At 49.5% G+C, this 20,602-nt stretch overlaps 1 protein-coding gene across 11 annotated transcripts in view; it reads right to left on the bottom strand.

Moving 5' to 3' along the window:
• LOC104068218 (syntaxin-binding protein 4-like) overlaps positions 1 to 20,602 on the bottom strand; it is a 50,737-nt gene that overhangs the window by 23,192 nt on the left and 6,943 nt on the right. For 9 of the 11 annotated variants that reach the window (XR_008452447.1, XR_008452448.1, XM_054080914.1 and 6 more), the window contains exons 2-5: positions 11,529 to 11,602; positions 6,527 to 6,622; positions 5,679 to 5,748; positions 4,617 to 4,691 (exon numbers count right to left, since the gene is read on the bottom strand). Coding sequence is in view for 9 of the 11 variants with exons in the window: in XM_054080914.1 (XP_053936889.1) it covers positions 4,617 to 4,691; positions 5,679 to 5,748; positions 6,527 to 6,622; positions 11,529 to 11,602 (315 nt within the window). In the remaining 2 variants the exon portion in view is untranslated. Of the gene's footprint in view, positions 1 to 4,616; positions 4,692 to 4,823; positions 5,619 to 5,678; positions 5,749 to 6,526; positions 6,623 to 11,528; positions 11,603 to 13,254; positions 13,515 to 20,602 lie in introns of those variants that run through there. The other 2 variants (XM_054080915.1, XM_054080917.1) reach the window with 2 other exon arrangements.

Here is a 20,602-nt window from a genome sequence, read left to right on the forward strand (position 1 = left end):
GATGGATCTGCCCTTAGCAGAAGATTTGCACCTTACCAGTGAAACTGCTGTATTTCTAAAAGTGATTCACACTCCTGTTTCACTGGTAACTCATCTGGGTGGCCTTGTCCCTCCTTGTCCTGTTTGAACGGCAGGTCTAACGTGCTGGACGCTAACATGGCTACCGAGCCATCAGTAGCAGGGTTTTTGTTTTGGGTTTGGTGTTTCTGTGGCTACTGTTACATTTTCCTCAGACAATAATCCATCAGAGCACAGAACAGGTTATGAACTTAAAACAATGGCTAAAAAACTCTTAGTCAATGCAAATGCAAATGGTCTGGAGCTCTTGCACGCCTTAAATCCTGCTAAACAATGCAAACCTCATCACCAACTCTTGCTGTCAAACTGCTATAAGCAAGGTCACGTATGACTTGTACATTCTTTGTTGTTCTTTATTTTGTGTTTCTGAGCTCATCTACAAAGGAATATTTATCATTATTTGCTGAAGAGCCTGAACAACGAGCTCTGAGCTCAGGGTCGCTCTGCAAACTTGGGCCCAGCCCAGCTGTTAGCTGCAGGGACGATGTGACTAAACGCTGCATCATGGACAACTGTCCCAACTCCTGCTTTGTTGGTCAATACTGCAAGCCCTGGTTCCACCAAGGACATAAACCTATGACTAACTTGACTAGCTTATCCCTACAGCCAGCAATGCACTTTTGGATGTCATTCTCCTGAGAATTAATTTTGTGCTCAGTGCTGTATTTGAAGGAACTGGCAGGCAGGCAGGTGATGCCCAAACGTTACTGATTAATAAACAAGTCCATTGAAGGAACGCCAACAAGCCTTGCTTTGAGCTTTCAAACACTAAGACACTTCAGAAAATGTCTTTAATATTTAAAATTTGACCCCTACTGAAACCTTTGGAGATGTCAGGTGTCTGCAAGTCCACAACACCCAGGTTTATCTAGAAAACAAAATGTGGGATTGTTTTAGGTGGAAAGTTCACTTTAACAATCCCTTCTCCAGCTCTTTTTCCTTAAGATACAGACATTTGAGGTCTGGAGGATCCCTGTCACAGAGCTGGGACCTGCACAGCTTTCAGCTGGCCCAGTGGTACGGACTGGGGGGTTGCCAGTGTCAGCCAGCTGTGGGCTGACTTTGTTCCGGATTAAGCAGCAGGGGGTCAGTCTTCCTGTGGAATATTGTTGTTCTATCTCATAATACCTCTTTGTCCTGCCCTTTTGTTCTTGGGAGAACAGAGGGTGAATTCTACATCAAAGGTTACATGAGAGCAGAGCATCTGCAAACCTCAGCTCTGCACCACAGATGAGGGAGAAAGAGCAGCTGGTGACATCAGGTAAATTAATAGCTTCTCTCAAATAAACAAAGCCTGCAGGTCAGGGGGAACTGTGAACACAAAGCACTGCAAAAGCATCACAAAAGCAGATTTTCTCACTTCCAGCTCGAAGCAGCTGCAGTGTTTCCACCGCTGCCTGGCTGGGATGATGCTCCGGAGCAGCATCTCCGGCATGGAGCCCAAGTCCATCCTGGCACAGACCTGCTAGAGCCAGCACATCCCAAGCTGGTAAGCCCTCCATGCTGGCTGTGCTGGGCAGCACATCGTGCCACTTGTCTTTGCTTGTCAATATATACCTGGGAAGTGGTGCCCCATGCAAGTGCATCTCTGCTTTTGGGTAACAGGACGCATGTTTTTCCCCAAGGATCCTGGGACATTCCTGGGTCACAGGACTCAGCCCCAGCACTGATGTCCAGTTTAGCACCAAGGGCTCAAAACCAGCCTTCAGGCTGAGATACCACTGTCACATGCAGGAAAAAAGGGATTCCCTTGCATTCGCAGCAGGCTGGGCACCTGCAGCCTGCCTCCAGCAGCAGCCTACCACCCAGCAGGAGCCTCTCTGCTGATACCTGGATCTTTGTTGCATTGGTTATGTGTTTGTAGGAAAGCAGACAGCTTTTCTTACTGCTTGTGCCAACCCTGTTAATACAATAACCCATTTCCACCCTGATGACTGTGCGTATCATGCGAAGATGCAATGTATTCAGCATTTTATCATATTAAGGTGCAGCACAAACAGGCTTTTTCACAGTGATAAACCTGACAAACCGGGATGTGCAATGCATAGAAACAAGGAATCATTGTAATTTTCAGGCTGAGAATGAATAAACAATAATTATGCATATGCAATAAAATTACCCTGATTAGCTAAAGATGAGCACAAATGAAAATCACATCCAGCCGTCATCCAAATACAGTGGGTCCAGCTCTAAATCTGAATTTTCTGCTGTCAGCCCTGGCATTAGTGCTGCTCTCTGCAGTACGGCTGATGTGACAGGCTGAAAACGTGCATCTTGTACACACCAGGGCTGAGTTCCATTAAGAGCACAGGTAATTTGGACCTATAATTAACTCCAGGGACAAATAATAATGTTTCTGAGTCAGATTCACCCAAGGGCAACCACAACAAAATGCTGCCTAGCTGAGTCATTGGGAACATTGGCAGGCGAGTTGGATTGTCTTCCAAACCAAGAGCCACTGTGTTCCCTCCTCCGGCATGCTTTGTGCACCTGGGGTTTATGAAGATGACTTATGTGTGCCTATCTGCAAATAAACTGAATTGCACCCCTCCCCATGCCTTCCTTCAGCTTTTGTGTTTTGTGAGCCACTTTGCCGTGCAGTGGTAAGGTGTGAGGCTACCCTCAGCTCTTGGGAGTTCAGGGTTCTGCAGCCCCATGGGCATCACCTCGGGAGCTGCTGGTCCTGGGAAGTCAGAGAGCCCAGAGGGCTGTCTGCTCACCCACGCACAAGGATGGACTTAAAAGATAAAGAGGCAACAATAAAACATAGGCAAAAGTAAGGAAAAAAACAAAAAGCAAAAAGCAGAAAAATCCTCCCCCCCTTTGCAACAGCCCCTAATCCCAGCGATATGTGTGCATGTATTAAACAGTTTCGAGGTGATTACGTAAGGGAAATCTCTGCAAATCTTTAAAAAAACCTAACCTGATTACTTCCCCGCCCTCCGACCTTTCACAGATTTAAGAGACAATCAGCAGCAAACAGAGGCCAAAGCAATTGCTTCAAGCCCTGCTGCCCTCCCAGTCCCCCGCGGCCGGTTTTCTGGCAGCAACTGGGGGCTGCCGACAGATGCAGGAAGGGGCTGGAGCTGCTGACAAAGCTGTGCAGGCATATATTTTAAGAAACATCTGCTGCAGTTTAAGATATTAGAAGGCACATCGGGATGCCTGAACAGCTTGAGACAGATCAACATGGGCAAAAGCAGAAAACCTGATCCAGAGGCTTTGGCTGGGAAATAAAAGTGTTTCCCTGAGCAAGCCCTGAGCTGCTGGGCACGGGGAGCTGCTGGCTGTGGGAATCCAACCCTCTCACTGGGAACCAGCCCCAGCACCATCTGCACAGAAAGGGGACATCAGGAGATGCCCACTGCCACTTCCACCCCTAAGGCAGCACAGTGACTGCTGCAGCAGAGGTGCATCCTGCACATCCTTACTCCCGAGGGTCAAAACTCACCAGCCTGGCTCTGGTGACCTGCTCACTTCACCCAGTGTTTCCTTAGCAGCTGCTGAAGGAATTGAGTTTAATATAATAGTTTGAGACATTATTGTCACCACAAGAGTGGAATAGAGGTAGGTAACAGCAGCCCATCATTAATAGCAAATAATTCTTCTGCCAGGATATTACTGTATCAAAATTAGCCTCACCCCTGTCATTACAGCACTCTCACTCTCTGCTAAGGCAGTAGTGCTCCACAGCTGCTGATGGATAAGGAATAAAACCATCATTATCTCCATCATTCACGGGCTGCAGGTACGTTTAGCAAACAGCTGTGTGATCGTTAGCCATCCATACACAACACAAAGCCTTGGCACTCCAGCCTGCCTGTCTGCAGCTGCGCTTGGCCTAAACCCACTCTCATTTCGGTGGTGCATCTCAAGTTTCCAGACCTGTGTGTCTGTTCAAATGGGGAGGGTGCTCCAGCACATTGTGCCAGATCTCCCAGAGATCCCATAAATCCCATACCTTGGCTTCCACAACCCTGCCCCCTCTAATGAACCCATTATTGACTCACACAACTTAAATCCAGCCAAGACAAAAATGAGCTTTTCCCTTCTCCTCCAATCATCTCTAGGGAAGGTTTTCCCAGAAGCGGCAACGGGAGAGGTCTCAGGGAGAAACTGCCCATCCTACCTGAGAAGGAGGGATCACCTGTGGAAAGAAGACCTTAACTCTACAGATCTAACTGGAAAGGAGAGGGAAGGTCCTGCTGTCTCTATTTCCATGATGGGCCATGGGCAGCTCAGCACCACTCAGCAAAGCTGAAGGAACCTGTGCCACCTTACAGCTTAATGGAGCTGCCCTGGTCCTAGCTGGGGAAAATGCCTGCAGAAATCTGCTGGGTGCTGAGATGGAGGTCTGCAGCTTTACTTCCCTTCCTATTACTGCTCCAGAGTGTTCCCAGCAGCGTACAGTTATTAAAGACCCTTGGCCACCTCCATCTCCACCACGGTATTGGAGTCCCATTAGCTCAAAGGCAGTCTAGCTTTAGTGCCTATGCATGCTGTCATCCCCCTTCCAGGCATGAGATGACACTCCTTACCGAGCATCGTCATCGCGGGCTATAAGAAGGCGCATGTGGCTGGTGGCTGACGCCGTCCTCAGGATGTCCACAGCCCTGTGAGACAAGGACCACAACATGTCAAGGCATGCAGAGCTCCACCAAGCCTGCCTGGCTGTGTCTCAAAGCTCCTGGCAAACTCGGCAGAGACTCTTTGGCCTGGGCAAACCCCAGCAGCAGCCAAGTGACCTTTTTTGGATGGACACCCGTGGAGCAGCCCCATTCCCTCCCTGGCACTGGAGCTGGAGGGCAGCCAAGTCACAGCCTGATTTTCCCTTCTGCAATAAATAACAGATAACAAAGCAGACCCAGAAGATTCATGTGGTGGTGAGCAAACACCTCTCACCACATGTCTTCCCTTTGGAAGTCTCTGTTTCAGGGACAGCTACTTTCTGGTTCAGAATACACGCATCCCCGGGGGAGCTGGGGCAGCTTGCTGGGGCCAGACACAGCCACCCAGCAGCTGCAGAGATGTCCTTAGGGACCTCCTTCATCCTACCTAGCTGGTCTGGGTGTTTGGGAGCAGGAGAAGCTCCTCACGCTGCCTCTCAAGCATCTATCCAGCCTAAGCATGCCATGCAGAAGAGTAAGGCAGTGCAGGTTAGCACGATGCTTAATGGAAAAGAGGAGCCCCTGAAGTGCTGTACCCTCTCACGCAGGGAGCTGAGGGGCTGGACTGCAGCTCTGGAGGGAATCCCCGGCACAGAGCAGCACTGTTGGCCTCAGGCACTGGCTGACCTCCTGCGCTGGGAGCTGTGGAACTTGCACCCCTACTCCATCTGCTGCCGCTCTCGACCAGGAGCTGTCAGAAAACCAGCATTTTGGGAAAACATCTGAATAGCTCACAAATACACTTTGGGGTCACTGGTCTATTTTTATGTAGAAGCTTTTTGTCTGATCATTCCCAAGCTGACTCTTGGAGCAGCGTGGCTGTGTCACAGCGCAAACAAAGTGATGCCCTGGTGTCCTCCATGCAACCTGCAGCCCAAACCACTTCAGAGAATTATACAAAATCAACAGGAACTTTTTGTTTGGATATGGTACCTCTCGCTTGTAACCCCAATTAAGGAATCTCCATTGACCTCTAGGATCTGGTCTCCTGGCTGCAGGCGCCCTAGAGAAGAGAAATAATAGATAGAAATGGCAGAAAATACAGCTTGAAGGGACTGGGAGAGGTTGGGCTGTTCCTCCCTTTGCCTTGAGACAGGATGAAATATTCATAGGTTTATCCTGAGATGCTCATGCAACCTGTTTTTCAAGCTGTCCATGGATGAATTTTCTGCAGCCTCCTTCAACAACCTGTGATGGTGTCACAGCCCTTCCTCCGCTGCAGGGAGCTACAAAAGTAAATGCCAAAAAACCCAACAAAGCTTTTACTTAATTCAATCTGAGGTCAGGTAGAAAACCATGAGTGGCACTCCTGCCAGTTCTGGATTTATTTGTCTTAATTAGATGGAAAAATGATGCTGTAACATTTGGGACAGCCCTCACCCCATCCGAAACTACAGCAGGTGAACACCACAGTGCCCGGCTGCCTAACACACCTCGTTTGAAGATGCTCAGAATGAAATCAGGGGCCTGGAGCAGAGCTGAGTTTGCCAAAGGATCTCTGGTCATTCTGGGGCCACAGAGAGCCAGTGGGACGTGGGAAAGGAGGGGCAGCACAGTGAGTTCCTGCTTTAGAGACATGAAGCACTGGTATATTTGCTGTAGAAGCCAAGCCAATGCTGCCATGGGATGTTACAATGCAAAAAACACAGTAAAAGATACCCCACACTGCTGGAGATCTTGGGAAGAAGCACCTGATGTCTAATAAGGCAACATATGTCATAAATACATTTGATTTTGGCTTTTCTCAGACTTTGTGCTACTCCACACCATATGTAACTCACCATCCGCATAAGCAACACCCCCTGGAAGGATCCTCTTGACATAAACTCCATATTCTTCCCCAGTGAGTTCCTTGATGCCACCAATTACCTTAATACCTGGAGAAAAAGAGGCACCCATGACACAAAGGTAGAAGGAAGGCAGTTTCCACAAGCTGTCTTGGAGGCATGCAGCCCTAGTTACAGCTCCCGGCCACCCTGGCACCGCCCAACACCCCTGTTAAAACCCATTGTGGAAAGCCCCACGTATTCCCCACACTACAGAAGCAGTAGCAGAAGCAATGGGATGCAGCAACTGCTACAATACAGAGGCTAAAGGCATTGGGTAGCATCTGCTTCTAACAAAGCAGAAGGCAAAACTTCTCCAACAGTCACAGGTACGGAGGCACCACCTTCCCCCAACCCCGTGTTCATCACTGGTGGGAAGGAATCCGCTTCCAATTCTGTTTCCACTGCTGCCCCAGCCTGTGCTTGTGTCTCCGGTAGGACTTGTCCTGTGAAACACTACTGGAGACCAGCACTTTCCCTTGGAGACCTCCTTTGAGGTGCAACATCCAAACAAGCCCCAGTTCAATACAGTGGTGAGAACATCCCTGCTGCCAGCTCCTCTGCCTGCCAGGCTCCAGCAGCATCTCCACCACAGCCCTTGAAGCTGCCACCAATGGCAGAGCTGCACACCAACGGCAGCCACTTTTTATCAGTGTTTGGACCTGGGAGGAGCAGCTCAGGGTGCAGAGATGAGGTTTTTCGGGCTCTGAACCTCTTGCTGTGGCAGGGTGGCTCAGGTGTAACACCTTGGCAAAGGGTTCATGCTCCGCACAGCCACCTCTCCACCCTGGGACACACTCTGCTGGCATAAGCTGGCTGGCAGGAAAAGGCCCAAGAGACTTATTTGTCCAGGGCTCATTAAGTCCTGCTTCAAAGATCCAGGCTGTGGATAGAAGGGTTTAAAACCCTGGCTTTAATTATCAAATCTCCTCTGAGAGCTGCCGGTCAGGCATTTTGCTGCTTTGGCTGGGAGGGCATACTGCGGGCAAGCAGCGCAGCAGAGAGGGCACAGCCAACGCCAAGCCAGCTTCACCCTCTGGCTGCTGCCCTAGGGTGAGGAGCGGCTCCAAGCCTTGGTGGGATCCTGAGCTGTTCTCAGCCTTGGTAGGGTCCCAGGATGCACGAGGTGACCCCATGCGAGAAACCAGAGCACAGCTCCTTCCCCAAAACATGAGACCTCTTTCTGAAACAAGCAGGAAGAAAGTTGGAACACCCTGGATCAGGATTGTTTGGGAAAATGGTGTTATTTCCATCCCTTGTTCTCTTCCTTTTATAGGCCAAGCTCTGATCTAAGGACTCTCCCAGTTTTCAGCTACCTCTGAGGAAAGGCCTTATCTCTCAAGACACCTTGACATTAAAATTGTGACTAAAACCAGGCTATCACAATTTTTCATTTCATTCCTACATGGATCACTTGCTGCTATTCCCAAGTGCAAAACCCCAAGCCCTATCTGAGTGCTGAAGTTCATTCCCTGGCCTTGATGGGGGAGGAGCTCTTTTACTAACTGTGCTGGAAACTCATGGCAACACACCTCAAGAAAAGGCACCGATGTTGTTCTCCATTGCATTTTTCAAAGAAATGCACTAAAATTTGAAATATTGCCCAAAAGGGGAGTCTCTGAGAGGCACGAGCCTCACCAGGGCATGGGGACAGGCCAGGTGCATATGGGCCGAAGCAGGGAAGAGATGCTGCATCTCCAAAGCCCACTGGCAGAAAGGAAAATGTGCCCATCGCTGAGGGTGCTCAGCTGAAAAATTCCTCAGCTCCCGGCTAGGCTGGGGTTGCTGCTGTTGGGCTTTGCCTCCAGCTGGCAGAGGGACCCTGGGGAGTGCACTCACACCTGGGATGGGGTTGGGAAACCCATGGTGGGGTCATACAGAGACAAAGCCCCATCCATTCACCCAGGCAAGGAATACACTGGAGGTCCTGCTTAAGCCAAGGTGATAGAATCATATCTTGACAGCTCAAGAAGTCACCCTGCATCTTTCTTCACAGCAGTATGTGATATAATCAGGAATGATAAAATGCATTAGAAAAAACATGTCAAAATCGGCATCTCAGAAGAGGCACAGCTGTAGCATCACCCAGCAGGACCTGCTTGTGACAGGCTCCTCTGCCAGGGTACTAAGGCAATAATGGCTCATTTCCTTTGTGTGTCTGCAAATCAACCGTAATAATGGCTTAATATAGCTGAAGTATCTACAAATCCTTCTTTATCTCCAAGGAAGTCAGGAGAAAATCCGATCTTGTTATTAAAATCGGTGATCGCTCACAGTATTGCTCCTGGACATGCTCAAACTTTGCTGAGAAAAAAACCCAAACCCTGACTTGACTCTCCTGTTGGCAAACCAGACTTGCTGCCTGTGTTGCCCTCCCACCCATTGCCTTGCTGCAGAGGTTCTGCAAATACCAGTCCTGTCCCCCAAGAGAGGCACTGGGGAATCCCTGCCAGGGTGGGGAGGAGGAAAGCCACGCCCCTGCCAGGACTCAGACCAGGCCATGCAACAGACCCACAGCCCCAAAGACTGTGGTGGCAGCCTTCCTGGGAGTCTTCGTATTTTATAAACACTTCAATCACATTTCTATTTGGGACTCAGTGTAGGTAAATAACGGCTCTTTAATTATCACAGCATCAAAGTCCCAGTATAATGCTTATTAAGTCATACTTAGGGCCAGATAATCTAGCCTATTTTGGATCCCTCTATTTAATCTTTCCTTTCTGGCAAAGGTCCTGGAGCTGATGCCCACATCCCCAATATTTTCCCTTTTGCAGAATAAATGTTTACAGGGAAGCTCCAGGTGGGCAAACAGCGTAGACTGACCAAGACAGTTGTTTTCTTTAGATTCTTAGCAATTCTTCAAGACCCTCAAGTTTCTCTGGTATATCTAATCCTGCTCCCATTAATGCCAGTGTTGCAGTTCTCAACTTCTCAGGCTATAATCGCACCTGCTTCTGGCTCCCCGTCCCATGGGTCAAGGGGTGTCCTGGCTAATCTGGTTGTTTAGCCCAACTGTAATCATCTCCGGTGCATCCCAACCCCACTGGGTGCCGTGTAGTGCTCCTGGCAGTCTGCACAGAGAGAGGCCTCCTGCTTTGTGCCTAAGCTAGCAATGTTCAATTACATTTCCCTTAATCTCTCTGTCGATCTTGCAGCCCCAGCCAGCTTTTTCTGTCTGGAGGAAGGGACAGATTGGAAGTGAATCACTCACTGCCCTGTCCTAAGAAGATGAAGGTCAAGATAATGGGATCTCAGTGTTTCTGAGAAATGCTTCTTAATCAGCACTCCTCTTTGATGGCTGTCCTTTAATTCCAAGTGCAGGTTTCAGGAGCCACCAGGTAACCTCTTTGAACTTTTGCTGAAGTTCACATGTGTGCTTCCACCTAAAGCCACAGAGCAACAGACTTGGGGCCAAACGCTGACCTGCCATGACAGCACTAAGCAGGCTGGTGCTGCCTGAAAGAAGCTCTGCTGTAATAACAACTGCATCCCAACGTAAGAAACTCTTGGAGGCATATTTTTTCCTCAAAAAAACGTTCTGAGCAGCTACACCTATGGCAGACATGGGGCTTCTGCTTGATCTTCAGCAGAGAGGGATGATTTCTGGAGGACAATTGCTTGCCTTGAGCATTTCAAGCCTCATAAGACAGAATGAAGAAAGCTGATGACAGCATTAGAAAATCAATGTCACAAGCCCCTGGCCACAGACTGGGGGAGAGGAGGAGTGCTGGAACCCAGCAAAGCGGCTCGCAGCAGGCTGTGACGTTTGTGCCCCTCTTACAGAGGTCAGCAGCTGTCCAGCAAGGATTTTCTGGGTCTCCTTCTTTAACGAGCCAATCTAACTCAACAGCTAAAATTCCATCAACTCAACCAAACCCACCTCTGGAGATTAAAATATCATATTCATCCAGCAGAGACATTTCTCTGAGCTCCTGTAAACACCATGAACAGAAGACCAGAAGAGTCAGCAAAGCCTTTCCTCCACAGTAGAAAGCCCTGTTACCCAAGAGCCAGAAAAAGCCAGTGATGAAGCTGTAATTAATCTCAGGCTTCAGGAATCCTGACTTTGTTTCTCTGGTGAGTTTGACTTCTCAAGAGTAGTCCCCAGATGGTCACCCAGGGACCTCACCACAGGGCCCATGGCTGCTCTGTGCGATAATGGGCTGCTCTTGCAAATAAAGCTTATGGAGCAGACTGGGTGGTGGACTCCAAGACATCTTGATGTTGCAGGTTTGCAACTTCTTATGAAGTCCATGAAAGAGGATCAGTATTTCTACTGCTGGATACATGGAGGTCAGATGAAATGCTATAGCAGATCCTTTTGGACTGAGTTGCATGAACCCATGGCTTTCCTCACTTATGTATTTTCCTCACGTGGGTATGACCATCTCTCTTCTCTTCCACGCTTTGATGTTTAGAGCACTGTGGAAGGGTGGCTGACTCGCTTGGTGCTCATACCCTTACCTGTGGGCCAAACTTGCCAAAAATGACACAAACAGCCTGTTCCCCAGGAGAGCTGCAATGTCCTGCATCGCTCATTGGGGAGGTATCCCACTGCCCCAGGGCGCCCTTCCTGCAGGAGGACGGAGACAGGCAGCTGGGAAGGGCTTGGGGTTGTAGCATTATTACTATTATTTTCTTTTAGTTTTAAAATTTAACTTAATTCAGCAGAAAAATCTGAAAAGGGCGGGGCTCTGGCCCCTGGCTCCTGCCCAGCTCAGCACTGTGGCTGCTCACTATCAGCAGAGAATCAGGTGGGGTTCTGACCTTATTGTAAACTCTCAGCTGCAAAAGGTGCTATTGAATGCTCTACACAGGCAGGCACAGGAACGAGCACTTTGGTGAGATATAAAACTTCAGAGAGGAAGGCACATCACAACATATGTGCTGGGGACCAGGGGGACATGCAAGCTGCCCCAGCCCACCCCAGAGTCCCTTGCACTGCATCAATACTCACCCAGCCCGTTTGCACAGTCATAGAAATCAAAGCAGTGCACAGTTCGGTCCATCCCGTATGGTCCCATGAGTGTCCTGGGAGAGAGAAGAGAAGCATCTTTCTTTCATTGGCTAAACTGGACAGATGCAGGGGCATCCAAGCAACACGTGCACAAGCACATGCTTCCTATCACCCTAGAAACTGTCCATGGAACAGTGTAGACACACAAGTTGAGGGACACAGCCTCGCATATTAAATCCACGCTGCCAAAAAGCAGCCCTCTTCCACCTCCTCCGAAGTGTATACAGATAAATGAGAGAATATGTGCAAGGCTGGACACCATCCTCCCCACCCAGCAAATCTGATGGTCTTGTCTGTGATTCATTACCCCAGATTAACAGGGCTGGACAGCTGTCCGGCTCCCGGGAAATGAGATCAGAGCTCGGACCAATGTACTGGGAATAAACCAGTTTCACAAATACAGCCAGCCTGTAATGATGACAGCTGGGTGTGAGCTGCTCCCAAGGTTTTGTAACACAGGTCATCTCCATCCCTATGGCAAGGGGGCTGGAAGAGGGGGATGCCACATCTGCTGGGCTGCTTCAAGTTCCTGCCTCACCAGGGCAAGGGTGGGAGCTTCTCATCACAAGCCAGAGTGGCTGCAAGAACGTCATACACCTGAGTTTCCCCCGTGCCAAGGAACACTCCTAACTGCCCCAGAGTCTCCCCCTAAACATCCTCCAGCAAGGTGGGCATCCCAAATACATGACACAGAAAGCACCCAGATCCACGCTGCCCTAGCTGGAAACCCAGACTCCAAATCCACCAGCAGTTTTCCTTCTTGGGTGGCCCATGGTGGTCACCTCCATGAGGATGCATGGACCTTGTTCTGAGAAACCCAGAGTCAGGCGTGCGAGGTGGGAAAACAGGGCTGAGAGGCTCCCACAACACTCCACTTCCCAGGATTTAACATACAAGAGAAAAGGCATTTCTGAATCAATTTCAGATCCCAAATTTGGATGTAACCAAGGAAGGACAACGCCATAAGGCACAATAGACACCTCTGAGTCCAGTGGGATGTAGGAGAGGAATAAACCTTAGGGGCTTCTCTTTGCAGGCATCCAAAATACCTCTCAAAATATTGAGTTGTTCTGCAAAGCTAGTGGCACTGAACTCCAAGATTCAGACTAGAAGCTTTTTCTCCTCATTAAAAATAACTCCCATTGGTATTCTCACAGTGTTTTGCATATCCAAGAGACCAGACAAACAACTGGCCTCATCTGGCTGTCAGAAAACAGAGCTTGAAGGCATCCCAGAAAACCCAAGCAGCCCTGGACCCAGACTGGTTCAATTTGCCCGCCAAGATTTTCGGAGTAATTCACCAAGGAAACTCCACCACAAGTAAACAGAAATAGCTTAACCCAGGGTGAAACATGACGTAAGAACAGAGGTTTTGGTAAAGCAGATGCCTACTTGATATGATCAACTTTTATTCCTGATGCAATGCACGAACAGCAGAGCAGGAGTGAGCTTTGCTAATACCAGATATGCAAAATACCCAACAACAGGAACTAGTGGAGATGTCCTCAGCATCTTCTGCTGCACACGAGCCATCCCTGCCATCGAACCCTGGTCCTGGGGAAGCCACAGCAGATCACCCTTGGCTCTCCTGATGGAGGTAGTCTGGGATCCCCAGGGCTGCCTCACGTCCCTTGCCCCACTCCTGCCCCAGCTGTGCGGGGGTTACCTGCTGATGATGATGGCTCCCTTGTAAAGGACAGAGACGGCGGGCATCTTGCTGGCAGCTGCAGCCCAGCCCTGCCAGGCACCAGCAAGTCCGATTTGGCAGGAATCCGTTAAAACGATGAAAAAAACAAAAAGGGGGAGGTCGGAGGGTGTCACGTGGTCTCCTCGTATGCATTTTAATTCCACTCAACATTAACACAGATCGGCTAAAAACATTTCCAACTTCAGATTAAAGCTCACGCAAGCCAAAGCTGCCACAGCTCATGGCAAGTGCCTTCCCAAACCAGTGGGAAGGGGGCTCTGCCAGTCCCCAGCCGGGCAGATGCCCTCCTTGTTAACACAACGGAGTGATTATTCAGATGCATCCTACCATGCATCTGGGAACAGCCCCTCCAGGGCAGTGGTCGGTACAGAACTTGTGTGCTCACCATCCCTAAAGTCTTAAAATCCAGAGCAAAGCTCTGTAAGCAGGAACAGACTGCAGTACTTAGTTTAAGGGGGTTTGGTTGTTTAGGGTTTTTTTTTAACATCTTTTACAGTCTACAGAATTTCCTCCTTAATAAAAAGCAAGTTCAGTTGTTCCCCTGTTTGTTGGGAGGTCAGAAGTAGGATTTGTTTTTAAACAGCCTCTTCCACCCCCATCACACTGCACATCATCCAGACAGAGAAGCAGCAGGACCTCCCATTCTGTGGAATGTGGGGATAGAGCTGTGGGATGAGATTATCCATGGATGGCCAGCGAGCAGGGACAGACCTGAAACAGGACACCTTGGGGCTCAGCAGAAGCAGGCTTGTGATCTTGGTGTGCGAAATGAAGAGAAATTCGTAGGAAACATGCTCCCCTGGATCTGTGGGATTGGGAAGGCACAGGTCCTGCATCCCTCCCAGCTCTAGGAGACAGCTGAGGTTATGTCGAAGTTCTTAGCCCTGATTCCATCACTGGTGTCATTCTTGTGTTGTTTCATAGCCTCTCTGCAGGCTCCTGGCCAGACCACATTAGTGGTACCAGACCTTGTTAGCTGAGAATCAGTGTCCACCAGTCCAATACAGACGTGCTTGGGACTGCAAACTCCTTGCCAAATATTCTCTTGACGCTGTTGCTGTTGGATGGTGCTTTTCCCATCTGTGAGCAACTTATTTTCTTAGCAAGAGCTTCCCCAGCAGCTTTGTGATTTAAAAGGTGATTTAAAACAATGACAAATGGGCAAAGTTTTCTTTTATAAAGTGATCTCTATCTGAGGGCTGATCTCTATCAGATGAAATATTAAAAAGTTTTGCAGACTAAAATTTCAGGTGGCCAAAACTCTCCTAAGAAATAAATTCATTTAGCTGCAAGATAAAAATTTGGATAAATAACGCCAACTAGACATCAAACATGGATGCATCTGGCAATGTCTTAAGTGCACCCCACCTAAGCAAGGCATGCCCAGCACTTGGACCACATCTACATCAAGGCTTTTGCCAAAATGGACTAAGCATGACGAGCTGTACTTGGGGCCATTTCCCAAAACATGCAGGCAAATGGGAATCTTTCTACATCTGGCCATTTAGCAATTCATCCACCCTTGTTTCTACATCTCAGGGAACAATTTCCACACTCAACATTAAGTGGAGATACGTCTTTTTGGGGCTTGGGTGCTCAGCACATTTGAAACCAAATCCTTCAGCAGCCCAACCATGGTCCCACCAAAGATGGCTCCACCAACCACTGCCACCTGCACCTGGAGCCACGCTCACCCTTCCCATGGGCTTCATATTCGTCAGGTGGGATGTTGAAACAAAGCACACATTTGTCTGCAAGTTGGTGAAGTAAATGAAAATGGAACCAAAGAGGCCCTCAGGGAAGAGGATCAAGGCTCAACTTCAAAGTTTATCTCCAAACTCTCAGATCCTTGGCTCCATCCTCCAAAATACAGACTGACCCTGGCAAAAGCATCAGATGGTGATGCTCCTCCTGCCAATTAACATCTATCTTAGCTAAAAAAGCTTCAGAAAAATAGCTTTAGATGTTGTTTAGTGTTTTAAAAGTCAAGCTGACATTCAGGAAAGGTTCATAAGCAAGGTAGAACCTGCTCAAGAGGTCCAGTCCTGCTGTGTATAACAAATGTTGAAGGTAAACATCCTACTGGCAAAGAGGATCCATGATATGCTCAAGCTCTTCACCGAGAATGGACCCAGGTGAGCAGCTCAGAGTACATTGTGTTAGGAAGCCCAGGCTCCTTCCCCAGAGAACCCCTGATGAGCATGTCACATTTTTAAATAAATGAGTGAAGGGAAGGGGCACAAATGAAGTACAAACAGCACTGTGGGGCTGGACAGCATAGAAACACGTGCTTAACTTGCATGTCCACCTGGTAGCTGACCGCTAGAAAAATCAGGTTTTGTGAAACTGATTTTTTTCTATGTAAAAGCTATTTTTGCTTGCAAAAATGTTTTTAATATAAAATGATGAGTGTATATTGGGGTGGTTGAAACTATGAAAGGAATAAAAATACATATTAGAGTACAATCATAAGGGAAAAAAAATGCCGGCAGCAAAATGTAACTTGTTAGGTGCATTTCCAATACATTTCCCTAAGAGATCATGAAGGGGAAAGTTGGGGAGGGAAAAACTGGGACCACTGGAGAGGCACGGAAAGAGAGGGGTAATATCCCCACAACTGCACCTGCTGCAGCAGGGCTCTGCCCCCAGCCCCCAGCAGCCAGCCGATCTGCTGATGCTATTGAGGAGCAAGGGGCAAACCAGGCTGCTTTTGGGGCCAGCTGGGCCGTAAACACCATCCTGTCTCCTCTGCCAGGCCATTGCAGTGTGTTCAAGGCCAGATTGGATGGGGGCTTGGGCAGTGTGTGGTGTCCCTGTCCATGGTGGGGAAGTTGGAATTAGGTGATTTTTAAGGTCCCTTCCAACCCAAACCATTCTATGATTGTACCTGCTCTAAACATTAAACTTTGAAACCTGCCAAGAGGAGTCAACTGGAGAAGATGGAGGCAATATATCTGTCTGAGTTTCAGAAATAAAAATGGGAGGACAGCTGCAACTAGCATAACCAACAGTGAAGTTATTTGTTCTTACCCTACAAGTCTCCCCTTTTTCCTCTTAACCAGGCTCCAAGCAAAACAGTGCTGGGAACAGCTGGCATACAACAGGTAGAGTTTGTGGGTCTAACAAACCCAACCATTGGAAGCATTGCCGCTGCATGGTCAACAAGAGGGCAGTGTCCAGCAGAAGGTGCAAAATTGTGGCGGAAGACATCGCTAAAGACTTGTCTCATGTGAAACACACATATTTGAAATGAAGGGGTTCAGCAAGTGCCCTCCCCAGCCAAGCAGTTCTTTGCAGCCTGTCCATTCAGGCAGAGACATCTCCAGGCTACATTAAGCCCATACAAACACAGAAATAGACCAATTGTTCTCCTTCATTAGTTTAGACCCAACAGCGAGGCTAAACCCCAGCAACTGATCTTTTCCTGCCCTCAGCACTGACTGATCAGCACAGACAAAGATATGGAAGGCTTGTGCAGCCCAAGCCACAGACCATGAAGCTCCTTTGGCAGGAGGAAAAGCCACCTTGTCTGAAACCAGCACTAAAGAAACATCTCCATCACATCAAAGAAGATGTCTTCTTGGCTGTCCTACCAGCAGACAGACAACTCCACCATTTCAACTGAATTGAACTGAATCACAGATGGTTTGGGTTGGAAGAGACATTAAAGCCCATCCAGTTCCACCCCTTGCCATGTGTAGGGACACCTCTCACTGGATCAGGGGGCTCAAAGCCCCATCCAACCTGGCCTTGAACACCTCCAGAGATAGGACAGCCATCACTTCCCTGGGCAACCTGGGCCAGGGCCTCCCCATCCTCAGGGGAAAATACTTCTTCCTAAGATCTCATCGCAATCTCCCCTCTTTCAGATTAAAACCATTCCCTCTTGTGCTGCCCCTGCACTCCCTGATCAAGACTCCCTCCCCAGCTTTCCTGGAGCTACTTTCCATACTGGAAGCTGCTGTGAGCAGTCTACATCACTGCACCAGAGCAGGGCCGCTTGCCAGAGGACGCATGGCACCTCTGGACTTCCAGGCTTTGACGTGACCAGCGTTAGTTTTCAGTCCCTTTGTGTAGGTCTGCCAACTCCATGGGAAGGATGCTCTCTCCTGCTTTTGTCCCTCCAACACATTTTAAATGTGGATTTTCTCCTAAATACTAGTTACATGACCCCCCTGCCTCACCCAAGACTGAAAGGGAAGCTGCCTTGAGGCTCCCCCCTTTCAGTGTCCAGGGTAGGAGTTTTCAGCTGTCTTGCTTTAAAAAGCACCACTGGGATCAGAGGGAGAAAGCAATGGTTTCAGTAGGGATTCATGAAGATTAATGAGAGTTTCTTTTCTATCCAGCAGAAGATCACTGCTGAGTTGTTACCCACCACTCCTCTACATGTTGGGCAAAAGGCTCTCTGGGCAAGCAGCCTCCAGCCTTTCTGTGGATAAAAAGTTCTGCTGCTTTACTCCCTTGGTCTGCCTTCTGCCTTCTTGAGCTTTGGCCCTCGCTGTGCCTATGTCCAACCTAGAGCAGCCTTCACTGGATAACGTGGCCCCAAATTCCTGCTCTCCACGCCAGGCAGCACAAACCCCTCCTCTTCCCATGGCATCTGGGCCAGAACTGAATCATGTCTCCAGGCAGAATCCTGAGCATGGCAAAGCAGCGGCACAAGGATGCCAGGGCTGTGATGGGTGGACTGTGGTGCCTGCAGTTTCACCGAGCCCACAGGGAGCCTCTGCGTGTGGCTCAGCAGAGGAGCAGGGTCTGAGCATGTTTGTATGGGTGGGAACTAGAGGTGGAAAGTCGTCCTGAGGTGGCAGTGAGGTCTGTCTGAGGGCTTTTGGCTCTGAAAAGTGGCAGTAAGAGGTTTCAGGGAGGGAGTAGACCCTGGCTGGGGACTATGTTACTCTCTCTGCCTGCATCCCATGGAAACAGAGGGAGAAAAGGGCCTGGGTGGCATCAGGCACTGTCTTAATAAGGGCCCAACCTTTGTTTCGTGAAAAAGCAAAATTAGTGTAGGCTGAGAGGCATTTACAACTGACTGGAAAGCAGAAAAATGTAACTGTGCTGCTTAAATGATCAGCTACGAAGTGTCGATAATAAATCAAACAAAACAAACCAGCTGCTATGGAGCTGGGAAGCCACCACATGCTGTCCCCCATCACACTGCAGCCACATCCTCTTCATAAGCACTATCTGTAGAATCGCTTCAGATGAGCTCATAAGATCAGGGATGTTCACAGACAAGTCCGAACAGAAGAGGGAACAAACAAACCCATGCTGCAAAGTTACCGGTGAGGGAAGCAGGCAGGTGCTCTGGGGAGCACCCAGGGACTGGCAGTTCTGCACATCACCACGGTGCACTCTGCCCCCGCCCTGGGCATCAGCAACTCCTGCCCCCCACATGCAGGCTGGGTACCCAGCTGAGATCAGCATCCCCAACATTTGGTCCAGCCCAGACCTCCCATGCACCCACTTGTTAATGGATTAATACAAGCTTGAATAGGTTTGCTTCACTTTCGCCCCAGCAAGACAGTGGAGCAGTGGCATCTCGCAGATGGGGAAGTCTTTCTTCCTCCTTCCTCCCTCCTCCTCCTCTCCCTCCCACCAGGTGGGCAGTGTGCTGCTGTGCTCAGGGACATAAGTTGCAGCACCAGTTAGGGCATCAGCTCCCGCAAAGGGTTAACATGATTATAAACCTGCCTGCTTTTCTAAATCCCCTGGGCTGTGGGATTGGACTGGTTATAAACTTATTAACAGGGGACGGTCACTGCTGGAGGCTGTGGACTCTGTCCTGCCAGCCAGGCCACAGCGTTGTTCTCGGGGTCACAAATCAATTAATTTACCCAGTTAGGGAATGCAGAAGAACCAACCACAGGAAACTCGCCCAAGTGAATTCTCAAGAAAGAGGCATGGGAAATGGCTGGGTATAGAAAGATGGGAAAACAACATATTTTTGAAAAGGTTTCAGAATGCACCACTGAGACGGGAGTGGCAGAGCCTGAGACTGAGGCTTGGGGACATTTTTAACCCATCCTTGAGCGGCAAACATCCCCGTGCTCAAATTGAGACCCCAGCACAAGCCATAATCATGGCAACAAAGAGAACCAAGGAAAGCACTGGGCTGATCATGCACCCTGCTGTGCCCGGTGAGGAGCCAGCAGTGGGCACAGAGTGGTTCAGCCACCAGCCACAAGACCTGCTTGTCATTGATGGGCACCTTCGGGGCTGTTTTATTTCCCACTGGGTCTGGCAAAGCTGCTATACAAAAGCCACCATTTTAAAACCCTCTCAGTCTCCAGCAGCCGCTCTCTGGAGCAGCAAAACCATATGGGAGAGCTCCACAGGCTCCCGCTGGCATCACCATGGGGAGAAATCACTGCTGCGGCACAAGTTCCTGGTCCAGTCACGCATCCTCTTAATCATCACCTTGCACCCTGATGATGTGAGGCAAGGTCTTGCTGGTGGCTCATGTTTATTTATTAAATTCCTACTTCAAACTCTAAAATTAATCTTTTAATCAGTGGCAGAGTGGGGCCATACTTATCGGAGTGCTGGGGAGGTGTTATCTCCCCACCATCTGCTTGCCACCCTCTGCCTTGTCCCAGTGGAGCCACCAGACAACTGAGCACCAGCCGGCGCATCTGGTATCCATCGAATGCAGTGGCCGCACCCCCAACACAAAGCTGGCTGCTCCTCAGCCAGGGCTCTGCATCTGCACAAAGCGCATTCCAACAGGCAAAACTAGACAAGGTTTCAACCCCAAATCCCAACATATGAGCAGATTTCTACTGTAGAAAGTAGGTTTTGAGCATTTTTTTGCCTTGCAAGTGCAGGAAAGCAAGGCTTAGCAGCTCCATGGAGCCAGGGTTGCCCAGGGGACACTGATGAGGCTGCTGATGTTGCTGGGCAGGAGTGAGCACTGCCTTTACTTCCCCAGCCCCGGTGTGCACACTGTAGCCCCATAACAGCAACACACATCGGTGGCACCAGCCTGGCAGTGCTCCCCAAAACTCACCAAGTGAGGCTGAGCCTGTCCTGCACTTCCTCCTCCTGCTGACCGTCAATGGATTCTGCCTTTTCTGCACCCAAAAGCAGCAGAGAAGCACTGGCACTGTGCCCCAAAGCGACCTCTCAAGAGAAGGCAGCTGCCGCCCCACGGTGCTGCCCTCATCAGCCGACACCCCCGTGGGATGCTTCCGCCCCGCAGCCCCCCAGCTCTCACTCCAATGACCTACTTCAGCAGGAGACAGATTAGGCCCCATCAGTGTCCTTGGTCCCCAGTGACTGCAGGGTGCCCCAGGCCCTCGGTCCC

This window comes from Cuculus canorus, chromosome 15, assembly GCF_017976375.1.
Source record: "Cuculus canorus isolate bCucCan1 chromosome 15, bCucCan1.pri, whole genome shotgun sequence".
Lineage (NCBI taxonomy): Eukaryota > Metazoa > Chordata > Aves > Cuculiformes > Cuculidae > Cuculus > Cuculus canorus.